General features: G+C 33.8%; 4 protein-coding genes across 5 annotated transcripts; 2 read left to right on the plus strand and 2 right to left on the minus strand.

Annotated features, from left to right (window-relative positions):
- Window positions 1-2,997: 2,997 nt before the first annotated feature.
- LOC133817152 (peptidyl serine alpha-galactosyltransferase) lies at window positions 2,998-7,521 on the plus strand. The gene is made up of 8 exons (XM_062249568.1): window positions 2,998-3,628; window positions 3,830-4,000; window positions 4,326-4,569; window positions 4,670-4,870; window positions 4,953-5,428; window positions 5,901-6,065; window positions 6,176-6,419; window positions 6,501-7,521. Exons 1-8 carry the CDS (start codon window positions 3,324-3,326, stop codon window positions 7,131-7,133), a joined length of 2,439 nt encoding a protein of 812 aa, XP_062105552.1. The 5' UTR covers window positions 2,998-3,323; the 3' UTR covers window positions 7,134-7,521.
- A 1,903-nt stretch (window positions 7,522-9,424) lies between these two features.
- Window positions 9,425-12,388, plus strand: LOC133817154 (protein WVD2-like 7). 2 transcript variants are annotated; one of them, XM_062249571.1, is made up of 9 exons: window positions 9,425-9,720; window positions 9,831-10,352; window positions 10,436-10,753; window positions 10,847-10,905; window positions 11,007-11,081; window positions 11,379-11,454; window positions 11,567-11,629; window positions 11,748-11,858; window positions 11,982-12,388. In XM_062249571.1, the coding sequence occupies exons 1-9, from the start codon at window positions 9,646-9,648 to the stop codon at window positions 12,210-12,212; spliced, it is 1,530 nt and encodes a 509-aa protein (XP_062105555.1). In that variant the 5' UTR covers window positions 9,425-9,645; the 3' UTR covers window positions 12,213-12,388. The 2 variants fall into 2 exon arrangements, with proteins under 2 accessions (XP_062105555.1, XP_062105554.1); XM_062249570.1 differs by having other exon boundaries at window positions 9,427-9,720; window positions 11,352-11,454.
- A 93-nt stretch (window positions 12,389-12,481) lies between these two features.
- Window positions 12,482-15,612, minus strand: LOC133817153 (protein FAR1-RELATED SEQUENCE 5-like). The gene is made up of 2 exons (XM_062249569.1): window positions 15,473-15,612; window positions 12,482-15,125 (listed from the first exon to the last, which is right to left on the minus strand). The coding sequence occupies exon 2, from the start codon at window positions 15,119-15,121 to the stop codon at window positions 12,674-12,676; it is 2,448 nt and encodes an 815-aa protein (XP_062105553.1). The 5' UTR covers window positions 15,122-15,125; window positions 15,473-15,612; the 3' UTR covers window positions 12,482-12,673.
- A 3,100-nt stretch (window positions 15,613-18,712) lies between these two features.
- Window positions 18,713-19,533, minus strand: LOC133817155 (uncharacterized). Its single transcript, XM_062249572.1, has one exon. It carries the CDS (start codon window positions 19,459-19,461, stop codon window positions 18,817-18,819), a length of 645 nt encoding a protein of 214 aa, XP_062105556.1. The 5' UTR covers window positions 19,462-19,533; the 3' UTR covers window positions 18,713-18,816.

A 19,533-nucleotide genomic window follows, 5' to 3' on the forward strand; every position in this document is an offset into this window, starting at 1 on the left:
TGAGAGAGAATGTATGGTGAAGAGAGGTATGGTGAAGAGAGGTAGAGAGAAAGAGGGAGAATAGAGAGGAAAGGTGTTATGAGAGGGGTATTTTTGGTATTAAATGAAAGATGAGCATTGATATCATATGGTGGTTAACTTTGGTTCAAATTTTAATTATTAAGCTAATGTAAGTATGATTAATCAAATTTCCCTATTAGAAAGACTTGCCATTTAAAATGCGTGAAATTAAATTATGCAACTAAACATTAGACAGATTAAGTTAATTATATTAAGATTTATTATTTAAAAAAGTAGTGTTATGATAATGTTTGAGTATATATTTTAAATGCACATATCATTGTTATTTACATCCGTATTATTCTTTTTCGTAAAGAAAACTTTAATAATCATGTGACAAATATAAGGATGTTTGAGATAGTTTTATAGCTAATCTTATTATGATTCTTATTATATTTAATTATGATTGTATTAACATGATATATAATTGTTAGATTCGAAAATTATGAATTTGAGTTTTAAGCTCATTATTTATTAGTTTCCAAATAGTCTTCTTACTTAGAATAAACTTCAATTATTTCAATAGGCATAAAAAATAGTCTTCTTACTTAGTTAAAAAAAATCATTAAAGACAAAAGTACTCTTACTTAAAATACATGCCATTAGACTTGTGTAGTTCCTAAATGCCTTATTCCACTGTGTTTTTGCATTATTCTCTTGGTTCAATTTTCTTATTTGTGAATCTATTTTTTATTTGTCTTTTATTATAATTTATAGTCATTTTTAATATCTATATTATTTTTAAATGTTATTAAGTATTATAGTTAAATAAATACGGATTAAGTTAAGGGACACCTTCGTTTTTTTTATGTAGGAGATGCAAGCTTCAAGTCTCAACATGTTATGCTTGTACAAAATTAAAATATGATATATTTTTTTTCAATTAATTTTTTTTCTCTTGTGCCAAGTCACTCAAGGATTTCTCCCTTAGTTTTCTTCTCCTTTTTCGGCTAGGATGTCTGTTGCCAGCGTATGCCCTAGCCGAGAGGGGATGATGCGGCCTTCCTGGTGGGGGTGTGACAAGGAGTTGTGACGGAGGTGCGGTCTCTACAACATGCGATCTCGGAAGGTTATGGTGGTAGGGGTTTGGGCTTTGATCTTCGTTGGTGTTAGTGCGTTAGGGTGTGCTTTCTGCTAGGCCTAGGCACTCGCTAGCATTGCTCAACACATTCTTGAAGGATGGAGGCCTTTGCACGGGTGGATGGGTGCTTGACTTGTGGTGGGGTTGCTTCGGGGGCAGTAGTTTGTGCCCAATTTAATAGGCCTTTACTCTTAAGCTCTAATGGATTTTGTTGCTTGACTGATAGTGGAACGGGATCGGGTGTTTGTGTTGGTGTTGTGCTTCAAGATGGGCCCTTTGTTGTTCTATTTTTGGTTATATTTTTTAATAAGGTCCTCTGGTTTGTGGATATTTGTAAACTATTATATTGATTGTGTTTGAGTACCGACTATCATAGATGGTATGGTGTGAACTTTGCTACTTTGTTTTTCATAAGAGGAATCTAGTGGCCTATTACTTTGATAAAATTTAGAGTTTGAGATGCATTTGATTGTAATACCTATTGGGTAGGTAAGAATATGCCTTTTAATCTATAGAATTATTAATTTTTAAAAAAATTGAAACCGTTTGTTTTGTCAACTAATATTCTGACATAGTCTTATTGTTTATAATTATGATTTCTTTCAAACTATGTCGTTCTATTGGCTCTATTCATGTCGTTTCCTTAATTTTTGTTTTAGTATGGTATGAAACATGTCGTTTTTTAACATTTAACTAGCTTTTTCTCATGGTTTCCAAGTTGGCGTGATTTCTCAAGCTCATTGTCGTTTCAAAATTTTTGGTCGTTTTATACGTATTCTATTGTTGGTGTGCTATTGTTGTTATTATATGATTATGTCACGTATTTCAACATCTCAATATTTGTTGATTATTATTTTTGTAAAAGATTATTTGTAGTTTATTATATTAAATAAAAGACTATTATATATTTGGATCGACGAAAACTTTTCTATGACAATTTTCAATATTGTACGATTGCACGCCTTTCTCTCTGGTTTATAATGTAGACAATTAGTTACAATTAATAAGATATTAATGTGAAATATGTTCATGGGAACATTTTTTTGTTTTAATTAGCATTCGTGGAAACAATTTGATCATACAAACTAGCATAAATTTAACAACATTTTGACTTTTTTTAACCGTTCAATCAAATAATATTAGCTGTATATTTTTGGATAATTTTTTGTATAGGGGCTGGTTTTAAGCTTTATTGGTAGAGTTCTCAGTGTTTATCGATCCGTAAATAATTTTTGGTTACGATTTCTTTTATGATTGTGTATATTGTAGTTATTTAGAACATCTTACAAATTTTTAAAAAATTCTGAATAATTTACTACCGAAAATTAGTTTCAAACATGTTGATTTCTACGCGCATAAAAAAAATTAAGTCACGCGTGCAATAACATGTTTGAACTTAGTTTTCGGTACTATTTGAAATTTTATAAAAAATTGCAGGATGCTCTAAATAGTTACAATATACACCGTTATAAAAAAAATCGCACTGAAAACTATTAACGGCTCGAGAATACAAGGAGTCTCACAGGTAAGATTTAAAATGTGAACTTTTTACATAGAAATCTTATTAATTATTTATTAAAAATTTATATAGTTTTACTAAAAAAAAAATTATAATACTATGTGTAGAATTTTTACTTAAAAACTACCTTCAATATTATCAAATCATAGTGCGTCGCTCTTGAATTAAATACAGTCAAAGACTGAAAGTTTATAAAAGCAGCCTAACAAGGCCAATAGAGAGCGTGTAGTGCAATCTCTGTAAGAAAGCGCGTTACTAAGATCCATAGCAATAGAACATAACATAATAAAAAAATGTCAACCCAACACTAACTCATATACAATACACGTGTTTATATCCCTTTTCGTTTTCGCAGATTCCAAACGATTAATCAAAACAGGAGAAAGAGCAGATCTTCAGTAAAAAAAGAAAATAATTATAAAAATGAGAAGAGAAAGAGATAATTTTTGTTTATTTAATTGCATTTTTCTCCCACTATCCATAGTCTAAGACTATATAGAAGTCTATATAATAAGATCATCTAGGGAAAAAACGAGAGTTTGACTTAAACAAAGCTCCGTCTCTGATTTTTATTTATTTTTGGTTGTTTGGGTCAAAAAAGCTGTAAACTTTAGATCTATGAGACAAAACCCATTTGAGCTCCGGCCTTAATTTCGACCAATCATGGCTGAATTCTTGGTTTGGGTGGCGGTGGTGGCGGCGAGTCTCTGCTTTCATGGGGTTGAGAGTGTTGAAACGAAGCAGGAGGCTCCATGGAGAATCCACACGCTCTTCTCTGTGGAGTGCCAGAACTACTTTGACTGGCAAACAGTCGGGCTTGTTCACAGCTTCAAGAAGTCGGGTCAACCCGGCCCGATTACCCGTCTCCTCAGCTGCACAGACCAGGAGAAGAAGAAGTACAGAGGAATGGATTTGGCTCCCACTTTTGAGGTCCCTTCTATGAGCAAACACCCAAAAACTGGTGACTGGTAATCAATTGTCTCTGCTTTCTTTTAATATGTTGTTTTTGGGTTTAGGGAGGAGTATTAAAATCAAGACTATGCTTGTTTATTAATTACTTCAATTACTTCCAAATTTGGGTTTAGTCTTCAATGGTTCTTTTCCTCTTTCACGGTAGTAATGATTTTAATGTTTTTTACGTACGTATGTGTGTATGCATGGGTTGTCAGGTACCCTGCAATTAACAAACCAGCTGGAGTAGTTCACTGGCTAAAACATAGTAAAGATGCAGAAAATGTTGATTGGGTCGTGATTTTGGATGCTGACATGATCATAAGAGGCCCAATTATACCATGGGAAATTGGTGCTGAGAAAGGCAGACCTGTTGCTGCATATTATGGGTATTTCTTTCTTTCTTTCAATTCCCTTTACTTCAATGTCAAGGCCAACTGTGATTCTGCTAATCTTATTAAGCCATCAGCATATGAAATTAGATTGCTTTGACTGTAAGGTTTGCAGTTGATATTTATCTAGTCAACTTCAACCAATTAAGATGAATGCTGACTTGACTGATGTTGAATGTCCAATCCCTTAGATATGTTTAGTCTGGTGTTTTGACTTTAGTTTATGAACTACTTAAGGAATTTTCGAAGCAGGAGATGCATTTTGCATCTTAAATTTTAGGTTTTCTTTTTCTTTTTTCTCCCTAATGAATTTCTCTTTCAGGTACTTGGTTGGTTGCGATAATGCTCTTGCTGGAATGCACACTAAACACCCTGAACTCTGTGATAAAGTTGGTGGGCTTCTAGCTATGCATATCGATGATCTTCGGAAACTGGCACCCTTGTGGCTTTCGAAAACAGAAGAAGTGCGAGAAGACCGAGCACACTGGGGTAAAAATTTTACTGGTGACATTTATGGGAAAGGATGGATCAGTGAGATGTATGGATACTCTTTTGGTGCTGCAGAAGTAAGTTAGAACAATGTTCTTTCCAAGAGTTTACCTCTTTACTTTAATGTGCTCAGTACTAATTATTTTCACTTTCTTTGGTATCCTCCTTGTTTTCTAGGCAGGACTTCGACACAAGATCAATGATCATCTGATGTTATACCCAGGTTATGTTCCACGAGAAGGCGTTGAGCCTATTCTTCTTCATTATGGCTTGCCGATTCAAGTGGGGAATTGGTCTTTTAGCAAATTAGAACACCACGAAGATGATATAGTATACAAATGTGGGAAACTCTTCCCTGAACCTCCTTATCCTAGAGAGGTATGTAACCAAAGATTTTAATTAAGAGAAAACTGTATTATAGTTCTTCATAGTGGACATCTGAGATTCTTTTTTGGTGCAGATAGAGCTAATGGAACCTGATCCGAACAAAAAGCGGGCTTTGTATATTAGCATAGAATGTATTAACACTTTAAATGACGGTCTTTTAGCACAACATGCAGCAAATGGCTGTTCTAAGCCGGGTTGGTCAAAGTACTTGAGTTTTCTAAAGAGCAAGAAATTTGCTGAACTGACAATGCCGAAACGTTTGTCTCCAGCGAGTTTGGAATTTATGGAGGATAGACAAAAGCCGCAAGTCAATGACGATGCTGAGAAGCCACATCCAAAAATCCATACTTTATTCTCCACCGAATGTACACCTTACTTCGATTGGCAGACTGTAGGACTCATGCATAGTTTCCAGCTGAGCGGTCAGCCTGGAAAAATTACGCGACTTCTTAGCTGTACGGATGAAGATTTGCAGAAATATAAGGGCATTGATCTAGCACCCACTCATGTAGTCCCTTCCATGAGTCGGCATCCATTGACGGGCGATTGGTAATTCTATTATCTTCACCTTAAGTTGTTACTCGAACATATGATAAGATATCCATCTGAAACTGATGGGGTGAACTAGACCATGAAGTAGCCCCCTGTTAACTCCAAATTAAGACTTTGCTGAATAGACTTTTTAAGTGCACAAGATTTGCTCACTTTTAATTTACTTCACTATATGACCTCAGTACTCTATATATAAAAGTTATTTAGCAAAGTCTGCTAAGTCCAGCTAGATTAGATGTTCAGTTATTTAGCAAAAAACATGTTTTTGGTCATCTTAAGTTGAGTGTGCTTGTACTATATCTCAAGTTCCTTACAATTAATAGATGGAATCTTCTGTTCTATCGTCTGCTACTTACAAAATTCTGTCAATTATCTTTTTAAAAATTTGAATATTGAACTGATACTTATACTTTCACCTCTCCATTTTAGCACAGAAAATTCACACTTTTTTTTTTCTTTCCCATATCAGGTATCCAGCAATCAATAAACCAGCTGCTGTACTTCACTGGCTTCATCATACTGAGATTGATGCAGAGTATATAGTAATTCTTGATGCTGATATGATACTCAGAGGTCCAATTACTCCATGGGAATTTAATGCAGGACGTGGGCGCCCAGTTTCAACTCCCTACGAGTAAGCAAAAAAGCGATGCCTTCCATTTCCATACTTACTGTTTAGAAACTCGAATTAAATGTCTCTTTATGGTTTGCTCATTTCTCTAATTTATGCATCGTACATCTTAGATATCTTATTGGCTGTGACAATGAGCTCGCACAACTCCATACTAGCCATCCCGAGGCCTGTGATAAGGTTGGGGGTGTAATCATCATGCACATAGATGACCTCCGAAGATTCGCTTTACTGTGGTTGCATAAAACTGAAGAAGTACGCGCCGATAGAAGTCATTATGGTACGAATTTCACTGGCGATATATATTCATCCGGGTGGATAAGTGAGATGTATGGCTACTCATTTGGAGCTGCAGAGGTATTTATCTATCTAAAAGTTTTGCTTGCTTTTACTAGTATTTCTTGATACAGTTCTCATTTACTTCTTTACTGTCTGCAGTTGGGTTTACGGCATCAAATTAGTGGCGAGATCATGATATACCCAGGGTATGTTCCTCAACCTGATGTCCATTACAGAGTTTTCCACTATGGATTGGAGTTTCATGTTGGTAATTGGAGCTTTGACAAGGCAAATTGGAGGGAAACTGATGTGGTCAACAAATGCTGGGGCAAGTTTCCAGATCCACCCGAACCTACAACACTTGACAAGATTGACGACGGATTATTTCAGAGGGATTTGCTTAGCATAGAATGTATCAAGACTATCAACGATGGGTTGCGCCTGCACCATGAACGAAGAAAATGCCAGGATCCCAGTTTATTGTCTGCCCCAAAATTGGACACTCCCAGGGAAATTGCATACTCAAGGAAATTCGGTCATGTTGATGAAACTCATGCTGTGAAAAGCAACAACAATTCAGAATCAATTCATTCTAAGAAATTGTCAGAGCCTGCCGAGAATGATGGTAGCAAGTTTCGCTCCATGCGGTTCTGGATAATTGTTTTGTGGGCATTTTCTGGTTTGGGTTTTGTGGTGGTTATGTTGTTCTTGTGCTCAATTCGTAAAGGAAAAGGCACACGAACGAAACACCATAGAAGCAAGAGAAGGACATCTTATTCATCGATGGATTGATCGGTCAAGATTGGCGTATTCATAATTCTGATGCTGCTGCTGCATAATGTTCATCCATGGAGCGCGAAAATTGAGAACTTCATGGAAAGAAAGATTATGCTGCCAATTGTACTTGAAGTATTTCAGAGCCAAATGTTATTGGTGACCATACAGAGTTTCACTGCAAAGAGTTAAAGGCCTATTCCTTGATAACATTGTGATCTTTCTTCTTGTGAATTCACTGGTAAGAGTTTCATAAATAAACTTTTTGTCATTTTTCTTCTAATTATACCTTTTTTTAGAGGCTTACTTTATGTATATCTAACAGGATTTGTCCTGGAAAAATAATTTTTTTTAACAGTTATATCAAGGATGTTGTTGTTTTAGTTAAACAAACAGTTTTGCTACATGTTGGTTGGTGTCTATAATTTATTCAAAAGCCATTTTAATGGTTGAACAAAACATGGTTCAGTTATATTGTAAACGACATGTCGTTTAAATGTACAAGGTGAGTGGCTGAGTGAGACTGAGAGTGCGTGATGTCAACTCTAAACGACATGTCGTTTTTTGAGTGAGTAGTCGTCATTCACACTGAATTTGAAATCTCCATCCAATCTGGTCAAGATTTGGACACAAATTGAATACCACATATGCTTGATGTCACATGATCTTGTTTTTTCACCAATACTAGATTTTGGGTTGAAGTTAACTTGACTTGGCATTCATCATTAATTTATCACCCTATTTAACGACAAAGCAAACGAAACCCATAAATATTCCCCCACCTACAATTTATTTTTGAATTGAGCCCAAAAAAGTAAATAATAATTGATAGTTAGTTAAATTAAATTAAATAACTAATTGTAATAAAGTTAATTCAAATACCTTTACCTCAAACTTTATATTTTGAAACTAATGACTGATTAATTAAAATGCACTGTGTTGATTGAGGACTGACATGTGAGATGTAATGTTGTACTATTTATGTATGGTTATAAATTTTACAAGTGAAATGCATTATTTCATTTATAAACGGAATTTGTTTTGACAATGTAGACAGTAATTTCAAGCATAATCAAAACGTAAATTGAATTTAATTAAGGATTGTTTTACTTAAATGTGATATTGGACCCCAAAACGTTTGATATATGAACCAATGAAACGAGTTTAATTTTAACTAATTGTGATTTTGAAACTTTATAATTACTTATTTTTGAAGTGATGGCTTTCTAGATTCATTGTTAATAGTTTGTGAGGTTTTGAGAGTTCTTTGTTAATACGAGTATTATTTGATTTTTTTTACAAGTACTTGTCGAGTAATGAACTTATTTTTATAGTTTACATCAAAGTAAATAAACTAATTGCATATGCTCTACGCAATTATGATCTAATAATCCAGCTGATAGTGGAAGTTTTTTGTACTTGAATTGATGAGTCACTTTCTCTAAAGTAATGAGAAAGATAATCGAAACTCGTCACTAAAAAGTTTTATAAAGACAAAAATGAGTTGTTAAAAATGTAAACAAAATATGATAAACAACTGATCAAATTTATTATGAATTATTTAATGTTGAACACCACACACTAATATTGATGAATTTCGTAATATTAAAACGTATAGATTATACTTTATATAAATATTCTTTAACATTAGTCATATATATAATTCAAAAACCTTAATGTCCTCATAGACCTAACTCAAAACAGTAAACCAAGTTTGATATTTAACAAAAATGTTAAACATGAATTACCAACTATCTAATTCTTAAGTTCCACTTTCACACTGCACACACATTTAGGCTTGCCAAGGTAATGTTGCAACCACTGGTTGTTCAGCTTATTACATCTCCACCCTCTCAATCTCTATACATTCTAACCACCAACAAACAACTTTCTTGTTTCTTCTTCGATCGGTTAATGTTAATTAGTGTCAAATTTGTCTCTCTTAAACAATTTTTCTTTAGGTAAAAAAACAAAATTCAATTGCTTAACTTAGTCCACCTTTCACATCTTAAAAGTAGGTTTATTCAACTTCAAATATACAATCTAGTCAGTCCCTATTCTTTCAATCACCAATACCATATTCGTAATTGTAGTACTTACCAAGCTGCAATGGCAATAACAACATTTTCTTAAAAAAAAAAAAGTGTCTTTTTTAAAAAATTTCAAATTAACACAAAATTTGGCCGTTGGAACTTGGGAAGAAGCATTCAAAATGTGGGCTCCACTCTACGGTGAAAAAGATTGAAGTTCTTCCGAAAACAATGGTCGGAGGAGACCCCACCTAGATAAAAAGGTTCATACCAAAGGCTGCAATTTTCCTCATGCTTTTAGTTTTAGCCACTGTTTCCCACAACATGGAGTAGAGGTATTTTTTGCTTTTTTCATTTAAATTTTCAAATTCAAATGATTTGAGCGTTTGATTGAAAGAAAGAAAGAAAGAAAAACAACACACACTCACACAAATAGATAGATACAAGAATAGAAGAACCAAAAGGGTTGTAAAATTTGGATCTTTTGAGTTCTGAGAGACATGGGAGAGCCAACTTGTCTCATGCAAGTCCAGCCATTTTCTTATGCTTCTGGTCTTCCCAGTGAAGCCAATGAGGTAAGTTTCCGAGACTAAATCATCAAAGACATGATGGGTTTTCGTGTTTTTCTTTGCTATTTTAAGTAACTCCATTATTATTTTTTTGTTACTTTCTGGGGGTGTTGCAGGGAAACCCAATTCATGCACTAGGGCAATCAGTCTCTTTTGGGAGGTTTATGTCAGAGTCCTTAGCTTGGGAGAAATGGTCAACCTTTTCTAACAACCGCTACGTTGAAGAGGCCGAGAGGTTCTCTCAGCCAGGCTCAGTGGCTCAGAAGAAAGCTTTCTTCGAAGCTCATTACAAAAACTTAGCAGCTCGAAAGGCAGCTGCTGCAGCAGCGGCCTTGCTTGAAAAGGAAAATGCAGCTGCATCAGCAAACACTGCTCCTGATAAACCTGATCCAACCCAAGATTCAAAAACGACAGTTTCCAACTTTGAAGCTGTCGTTGATGAACTGGGACAGAAAATTTTCGTCGTCAACGGAAATGGGCATCGTCCAAATGTTGAAAAAATCGAAAATTTTGACAGCAGAAAGGTTGAAGTTACTGATGTGGTAACTGGGGTTGAAGTTTCAAGCCATGTTGAAAACCAGGAGGAAAAAGTGAGAGAGTTAAGCGAGACAGCAAAGTTGGAAAAATCCATATCAAAGGTGACAGTTTGGTTTATTACATTTCAAAGTTATGTTTTATATTATTATTTTTTTCCTTTCTGAAATTTGATCATTTCTTGCAGCCTGAACGAGAAGTTCCCAAGAAGAAAATAACTCTTTCTTCTACAAAATCTTCAACCAAATCTGCAGCTCACACAAAATCATCAACCAAATCTGCAGCTCCTACTGCAACTCCATTGAATAAAAGACTTGCATTAGAGCCAACAGATAAGAAGAGATCAACTCCGAAAACCCTTCACAAGGCTATAAATTTCACACCCATTAGAGAACTAAATAGAATAACCTCATCAGTCATTAGAAAGATTGAGAATTCTAGAGTCGGTGCCAGTTCTTCCAAGGCAAATAAAGATATTTCCACTCCTTTAAGAACTCCAAACACGGTACCTCTTTCTTCTCTGAACATTTCCCATTAATTACTTTGTTTATCAGTTTTCTCAAGTATGCTTAGACAGATCGTGTTTAAATTACTGTAGGTATCTAAGAATGGGGTTCGACAGCAGACTCTAAACACTCCTTGTTCGGCAAACAGAAGGTTCTACATGACAAAATTCACTATCTATTCCATTTTTTTCAATTCTTCTTTGTTTTAGATTAACTCATCTGTAAGAAAACTTCATTTTTATGACTTTACAGGGCTGCAACACCAGTCAATCCCCCAACCTCAGGAATCAAACCATCTGGACCAAAATGGCGGTTGCTTCCTACAGAGTAATCTTTTTTCATTATATATATTTGTGATATTATATTGCAAAGCCTGTGCATTTTGTTTGATACAAACAGCTTTAAGAATATACCATCTTCTGGGTTCTGCTAGAAAGATGCAGTTGTGGACATGAGTAATTGATTTGAAGCCAAAAACTACTTTAAAGCCTCTCTAAACATACCACAAGTAACAAGAATTAATCAAAGTCACTTTGACAAAAACTCTTGTATTGAGTAGTTCTGATTTGTTTTTTGGTTTTTCCTTTCTTTGGCCAGTTGTTCAAAGTTTTTGAGTGGTTGCAGAAAAAAAACACGGTCCCCATTTTCATCGACTCCTTTCAGCTTGAGAACAGAAGAGAGAGCTGCAAGAAGACAGGAGGCAAGACTCTGCCATATTATTGTTAATAGTTATTGTTTGAATATCATTGTCAATTTTTACATACAGTATGGACTAAACTTATCAATGTCAAATCTTCTTTAATTTGTTTCAGAAGCTAGAAGAAAAATTCAATGCGAACGAGGCAATTACAGAGCAGCTACAGACTAAAGTCAAGGTTTGTCTCTCACAATAACATTGCTATCCATAAATACATGGATTGAGTTTTCATTATTGGTTGAAAAGTACAGTAGATGCCCATAACAATAACATTGCTGCCCAAAACATATATGCAGGACAAACCAGAAACAGCAGCTGGGAAGTTAAATCCAAGTCTTTGCTTCAAAGCCAGGCCATTGCCTGATTTTTATAAGCAAAGAAAACCTCAAAAGAATGAGATTAAAAAGGTACATTTTTTTTTTCCTCAATTTAAAAATAAACCAAAAAGACCTCAGTATTTTCTCTGCACTCTCCCTTAGACTCCATATAGTACAAGGCTTGATATTTTCTTTGGTGGGCATTTTTTACAGGTTCCTCCAGTTACTCGTCCTCAATCACCTAATCTAAGAAGCAAGCCTACTCCTACTAAAGTTGAGAAGAGATCCTCTCAAACTCCTAATAAGCCACCTGTGAAGAACAATGGCTCTAAGCAGATTCAGGGAAAGAATGCTCGTAGTCCGACTTGTTCTCTCATTTCACGACCCACTAGGACGACTACAATAACTCATGAGAACAGATCTCCAAATATTCAGCAGGGATAATTAAAGCCAAGCTTTGAAGAGTCCCCAGATATTATGCATGTCAAAAGCTGCTTCTAAATGATTTAGACATATTCATAAATTCGTTCCAAGTTCCACTTTGTAATTAGTATTAAGTACATAATTCTTTTGATAGGACTTAAATCCAGGGATGTGAGCTATGATATGTGGTTTTTGTTTGTCTTTGGCACTAAATCAATTTTTTCTCTAATCAACTGTTGAAATAATGTGAGAAACAAAACCATGAGTATAATTACATAAAAAGACAATAGTTGAGAAGAGAAAAGGAACATTCTTTGTATAAAATTACGAAATACTGGGTATTGAGAAAATTTATGTACAGTGTTTGCTTGGTCCTATTATTTTCTTCACATGTTGTTAGGACACAGCTTCTCCAAATCCAGCAACAATATTTAATTTCTACGTTACTGTAACATCCCATGCCATAAGTAGCAAACTCAGTTTCAGACTCTTGCATCTTTTGTCCATCTCTTCAAGAGGTACTTGGTTGGAAGAAGCTTTATGTTCCTATAGTCAAGCACTTTCAATGCATGGCTGCACAAAACTCCAACAAACTCAAATTTCATACAATTGCAGGCAATCGTCTCATCAGCTGAATTAAAAGTAACTGTGTACTCCCTCTGTTGCCCATATAGACTGACTTTGTATTGGAATAGCGCTCCACTGTGTGTGCATTGGTTCACAATAATATTTAGACAAGTTTCGTATTCATGCTGGAACAATTCAAATACCGGTGGAGTGTAGAAATCTCTTGCATGCTTCAAAAAAATCACATCTCCCATTAATTTTGGAGGGTGTTGGTTCATATCATAGTTGGCTTTCAATTCTTTGTAGTGGAAACTATTCACTACCTTAGCTAGATGCTTTAACAAGGGAATGACATCCGAATCAGGATTCAAGTACTTTCTCAAGTTTGTAGTAAAAGCTTCAAATCGTAATGCACTTTCTATGTCAGCACAGAAAATATGCCTTCTATATGGCATGGCCCATTTTTCTCTGTTTTCATATATCTCGTGTAACCAATCATTTTCCCATAGACCGTACAGATCTAACATAGCCTTCCATGCATTACTGAAATCTTCTTCCTCTTCCAGATCAAAAAAGCAATGGCTTAAATCATTAATAAAAGAACTTGACCCTGCAATCATGTAACCAAGTTGTTTGGCTGCATTTTGGTAGAGATGCCACAGGCAAGTTCGATGATGTGTTCCTCGCAACACTGTATTGATTGCCTCAGCCATTACCACATCCTGATCAGTGAGAATAGTCTTTGGTTTCTTACTGGACATTGCCTCTATGAAAGTTCTAAAAAGCCAATTGTAAGATTCAAGTGTTTCGTCATACAAAAGTGCAGCACCAAATATCACTATTTGTTTATGATGATTTATCCCAATAAAAAGTGCAAAAGGTCTGCAGTCTTTATGTAGTTTGTAACTTGTATCGAAGCAAACGACATCACCAAAATCACCATAGTCCATCAACATCTTTGCATCAGCCCAAAAGACATTTGTTATTTGACCATCAGCATCTGGTTGCATAGCATAGAAAAAGGAAGGGTTCTTAGAATGCTTGTCAAGAAAATATTGCTGCATTTTACCACCTTCTCCCTCTCTTATTTCTCTTGTACATTTGAATGGTAGTTTACTCTTGTAATCTATAGGATTATAATAGAGATCGTTGCAATCTCCAACTGTCTTACACAGTAGCTCCGGAGCTGATAGTGGCTGACCATTAGAACTATCTACTAAACTACCTTCAACTTGTGTCACAACCAATCTCTTTTGTGATCGTAACATGTGAATTCTGCAAGGAGCAACTAGCTCATGATTGTGCTTTTCCTCAAAGTGAGTAACACGATATTTACCATCAGACTGTCTTGAAATGACTAATTGTGCCAAACATCCGATTCTAGTTTCCTTTCTAGGCCTCTTCACGTTCATATCACGCTTGTCTCTCTGCCGAAAACCTTCTCTGAAGCAAATAAACCTTCTAGATGCCACAGCACCATCTATCTTACTCCTATTTACATAATCTTTCCTAACACTGAATCCTACTCGTCCAGCATATGCATTGTAAAACTCATATGCTTGATCTTCTGAGTCAAACCCCATTCCAAGCTTTGGTACACCATCGATCGCACAATGATTAGCTAACTCATCTTCAACTGCTTGAGCAAAAGTCAACCTCTTCTGTGATGGTAACATGTGAGTTGTTGAAGAGGTAACAAACTCATGATTGTGCTTTGTTTCAAAATGAGTAACACGGAACTTGTCATTGGGTTGGCGTGCTATGGTCATATGTGCCAAGCAGCCAGTTCTAGTCTCCTGCCGTGGCTTCCTGGCATTAGTATTCGGCTTGGCAGGCCGATAGCCTTGCCTATAACAAGTGTATCTTCTGGAAACCACTGCACCATTTATCCTACTTTTGTTTACAAAATCTTTTCTGATACTGAAACCTTCTAAAACCGCATATCTACTATAACACTTGTAAGCATGATCTTCTGATTCAAACTCAATCCCAACATCTGGAACCAAATATAAGTCTTCCTCATCCTTAACACCACTGCCAGATTCTGATACGTCCACTGAGGAAGACTCAAAACGACTATAATCAACATCCATTTCACACTTATTAACAGAGGATAATTTTGGGGTCTGGCATTCCTCATCATCAATGTCAACAGAGGAAGCATTTGGGCTCTGGCCCTTATGTTCAGTACTACTAACCACTCCACTCTCTTCAACATTGTTCAAGATTTTACCTTCACTTGGATCATAAGCACCATCAATAACCACCTGACTCATTTCAGAAGCTGAACCTCTTGGACTCCGACACTTCTCTTCATTTTCTTTTTGCGGGCCACTCAATATATCAGGCTCATTACAGTCCATTGACCTTCATTGAATAAATGGTCAAGAAATGAGACAAAACCCATTAACAAGAACCCCATATGGAGCATAATTTACATAACATATAGACTTATATTGAACAAACAGCCTCCCGAACTCAAATTACCAACAGGGCTAATAATATAGTAAAAAAACAAACTGACCCAGTAAAGCTTTAACCAACTGAATCATCCACAACCATTACAGAATATTTAATAATTGAAATTGAAAATGTTTCTTTTACCGGAAAGAACATATAAACTTAAGCATGTACGTTAATTAATGGTTAGAGAAGAAGAGTGAAAATGAGCAAAGGGAAGAATTTGATGTTGCCCAAGAAAGAAATTAACGGACCTGATCTTTTTGATCTTCGTAATTGGCCGCAGTGTAGAGAGAGAGAAAGCGCAACCGGAAGAATTGTAGAGATTAGGGCTCTTCTCTCCGCTTCGTTCGGTTACTAAAAGGGGCAAAAAAATAGTAAGCTAAAGAGAAGAGTAAAGAGACCTAGCTGACGTGGCGTTTTTAGTCTGGTTTTGACTTTTGACGTGGCAACTTATCATTTGCCACTCAACCTTTCATTGCATGTTAAGGTGCTATCTGGACTGCATACGGTAGACTCTCATGGGGAATTAGTAATTATGAAAAAAAAACTAGATTAATTGATGGGGTGAAAACAATATATTTAAATTTTTTTTCGTGTAAATTACTCGGAATTTTTTAAAAATTTATATATATTCTAAATAATTATAATATTCATACTTATAAAAGAAAACTGCATTGAAACTGTACCTATGTTTGTGAGTTGCACAAAAAAAAATTCCCTTTATATATATATATTTTTGTCAAAGGAAGAACTATATTATTATTACCTCTAAAAGTTTATGTATACATTTTAATAGAGTTGAGTAAAAAATTCAAAAATCCGAACAAACCAAACGAACCGACAAACCAAAAACTGATAAAACCAAACCGTTGAAATTGAACACCGAAAAAATTGACAATAGTTAAAACCGCCATTAGATAGTCAGTTTTTTTTTATACGGAAAACCGATCAAAATAATCGACACCGACCAATTAAGGCCTGTGCCTTATACTTTTTTTAATTTGTATATAATATATAATATATTATTAAATAAAAATGAAGTTATAAAATTAAAAATGGATTGGACTTTGTTTTCTATCTACTATTTTGAACTTAAGTTGTGTTGTTGTAGTTGACTAGATTTAGATTTTATTTGTGTTGTAATGGACTATGGACTTTGGACTTTAAGTTTAAACTTTAACCATGTGTTGAGATTTGTGGTTGTAGGCTTTTGGTTTTAAATGTGTTGGCTTTTGGTTTTAATTGTGTTGTGTCTTGGATTGGAGTTGGACAATAGACAATGGAGTATTGGACTTTTGATGATGTGTTGTGATTTGAGGTTATGTTATGCTTATGGACTTTTAATTATGTTTCAAACTTTCAAATTTGTGAATGTATTTATGTTTTAAAAACGCACAAAAATGAATTCCAACAATCTAAAAAAATTAGTTTTTTTTAACTAAAACTTTCTAAAAAAAAAAAATTTGGTTTGGTCGATTTAACCGACCAAACTGCAGTCCAAAACAGTCAGTTTTTTCTCTTTAATTGGTTTGGTCGGTCGATTTTTGGATTGCACCAATCCAGACCGAAAACTGAATTCTGAATTTAATATTATAAAAAAACTTCCAAAACCGACCGATGCTCAGCCATATATTTTAAGTTATAACCGCTAAACAAATATTTATAATTAAAATTTATATTTTTTAATCAAATCTTGAAGTATGTGGAAAAAAATTATGCAATATGTTTTATTATGAAAAGAAAAAAAAAATCCAAATCATGTCAAACATATGTATGTCAAAATATATATTATAAAGAAAAAGAAAAAAAAATACCAAGAATTAATAAAATATAATTATTTTGTTCCATTGATAAATAAGATATTCAAATGTTGGTGGTTTCCACCGACTATTTCCTAGAAGGAGGGAATAGAAGATAATTGAATAGTGATATGATAAGTTCAATGACTAGGAACTCCACTCCATTCAATTATACCATATAAATATATATATATATATATATATATACCTACACGTAAAATACTACTTTAATTAATATATCAACTCTAGCTACCAAAGCACATACCCCACGCCAGCTACCAAACAATTTTAATTGTATAATTATATACATTTACGTTACATACATACACATATATATATATATATATTACATATACAATTTCATTACATTATATATATATATATATATTAATGGTTATTACCCATTCCGCACTTTGTACAGCAAGTCATTAGTAAAAAAAAAAATTTCTATATTAATTTCGAATTTAATTATTATTTTTTTATCATAATTAATGTTGTTTCCAATCAATAAGAGACACTAATTATATTTAGAAATTGAAATGTATTTGAAAAATAAAAAATTTACAATATTATTTTTTTCATAATAAATACACATTTTTCATCCGGTAATCTTTCAAAAAATTTAAAAAAATTAAAATTTATTTTTAGAAATATTAATTAACAACTATAAATATGAATAATTATTCTTAATCTAATAATTAATATTAAAGTCACTATTAATAATAACCCATATATATATTTATATATATAAGACTTTTGAATGGTTATAACCACTAATGCCCCATATATATATTTATATATATAAAAGCACAATTCATCACTTTTTTTTGTCTTTTATTTGGTTCATGTATTTTATTTTTTATGCTTTTTGTAAATAAATTTGTTATGCCTCACACCAAAATAATAATCTCACTCCTCTAATATAATTATTCTTTTTGTTCAATATTTTTTATACTACAACTTATTAAAACTAAAATGCATTACATTATAAAATTTTAAATCATGAAAATTACTCTATTTTCATTTTTTTATTTAAAAAAGTTATGATTAAAATTTTAATTAATAAAAACATATTCTTCTAAGAGCAAAGAAATGTAAAGTTAACATAAATTGAAATATTCTCTATTCTATATAGAAATTATAAGTTGTTATTATATAAAATATTTTATTACACAAAAAATTTGTCTAATATACTAAAAAATAGCAATTAATTATGATAGGAATGAGATTTATGTGAACACAATAGTAACACTTTCTTATCATTCTCAAATAGAGTAAATTTTATCTTGGTTTCATCATTATTTTTATTTTTTATTTAAAAAAGAGTGAATTTTTTTTAGCTAAGATCTAAATAGTGGTTTTTTTATAATAAATTTAAATAATAAGTTAGTTTAGTAAATTTGATCAAATTATATTATCTTGTAGTGGAGAATATATTTTAGTTATATATTTCTTTTTACTTTTTTTAATATTATTAATTACACTTGATGAAAAAAATTATAATGTATTTATTTTAGTTATTTAATTTTTTTATTTTATATATATATGAAAAAAATATGCAACTTTTCTTTAATACAATTAAATGACATTTTAATTAAAATTTTAACTAAATAAAATTAAAATTAACTTAATTTTTCTACACGTGCAGAGCAGGTGCTCCACCTAGTATAACCAAAAAATTTACATTGAAAAAAAAAAGAGAAAGATATAATGATTCCTTATTAGTATTATTCACATACATATGTATTGGAATATAAATATTATATCAATGAAAAGATAAACAATATGCATAATGATCACATTTCTCCCACCAAACACCAACCATCATCTTCTTGGTCCAACACAAATCCCACATCACAAAAGCTCATTCTTTCTTCTTTTTCATCAACATCATCTTCATTTTTTATCTCGACCCTTGTTTCATTATTAGGCTCAAAATCAATCCTAGAATCATTAACATTGGAACCATAACCATAGTCATAATCATAATCATGATCATCATAATGACCACTTTTTTCTTCTTCTCCTTCTCCTTCTTCATCATCATCATAAATATCTTCTGCATAAAAATTTGACAGTTGATCCAACATCTGCGTGGCAGAAAACCCAGAAACGTTCAAGCCAGTTCGGCCATCCACGACCCGCCAAGTCAGCAACCTATGATTGGAAACGACGTCGTTCGATTTGAGCTTCTGGTTGCCTTTGGTCTTGTCCTTGGCCTTACACGTCGGGTGCAAGTGACACCCGTTGCAGCGTGGCTGGGCGCACTTGCCCGTGAACTTGGAGTGGCCGGTGGGCTTGGTGGACACCCGGGTGAACAGCCCGGCAGTGGCCGGCGAGTCGAACCGGTTCACGAATCTGGTCTCGGGTCTGGGGTTCAACGGAGATGGTAGGATTCTGATGGTTCGAACCATCCCATGCTGGCGACCCTCTCTCTTCATTTTTTGGCCAAATTTGAGAGAAGAGAAGAGAGAAAATAAAAAATATGGTTTTGAAGAGCTTGAGTTGTGAGC

The sequence above is a fragment of the Humulus lupulus genome, chromosome 2, assembly GCF_963169125.1.
Source record: "Humulus lupulus chromosome 2, drHumLupu1.1, whole genome shotgun sequence".
NCBI lineage: Eukaryota > Viridiplantae > Streptophyta > Magnoliopsida > Rosales > Cannabaceae > Humulus > Humulus lupulus.

Coding starts and splice junctions, on each gene's coding strand:
- LOC133817155 (XM_062249572.1), bottom strand. CDS start 19,461: ATGAAGAGAGAGGGTCGCCAGCATGGGATGGTTCGAACCATCAGAATC.
- LOC133817153 (XM_062249569.1), bottom strand. CDS start 15,121: ATGGACTGTAATGAGCCTGATATATTGAGTGGCCCGCAAAAAGAAAAT.
- LOC133817152 (XM_062249568.1), top strand. CDS start 3,324: ATGGCTGAATTCTTGGTTTGGGTGGCGGTGGTGGCGGCGAGTCTCTGC. Junction 3,629..3,829: donor CACCCAAAAACTGGTGACTG/GTAATCAATTGT, acceptor ATGGGTTGTCAG/GTACCCTGCAATTAACAAAC. Junction 6,066..6,175: donor CCAGTTTCAACTCCCTACGA/GTAAGCAAAAAA, acceptor CGTACATCTTAG/ATATCTTATTGGCTGTGACA.
- LOC133817154 (XM_062249570.1), top strand. CDS start 9,646: ATGGGAGAGCCAACTTGTCTCATGCAAGTCCAGCCATTTTCTTATGCT. Junction 9,721..9,830: donor TTCCCAGTGAAGCCAATGAG/GTAAGTTTCCGA, acceptor GGGGTGTTGCAG/GGAAACCCAATTCATGCACT. Junction 11,859..11,981: donor AAAAGAATGAGATTAAAAAG/GTACATTTTTTT, acceptor CATTTTTTACAG/GTTCCTCCAGTTACTCGTCC.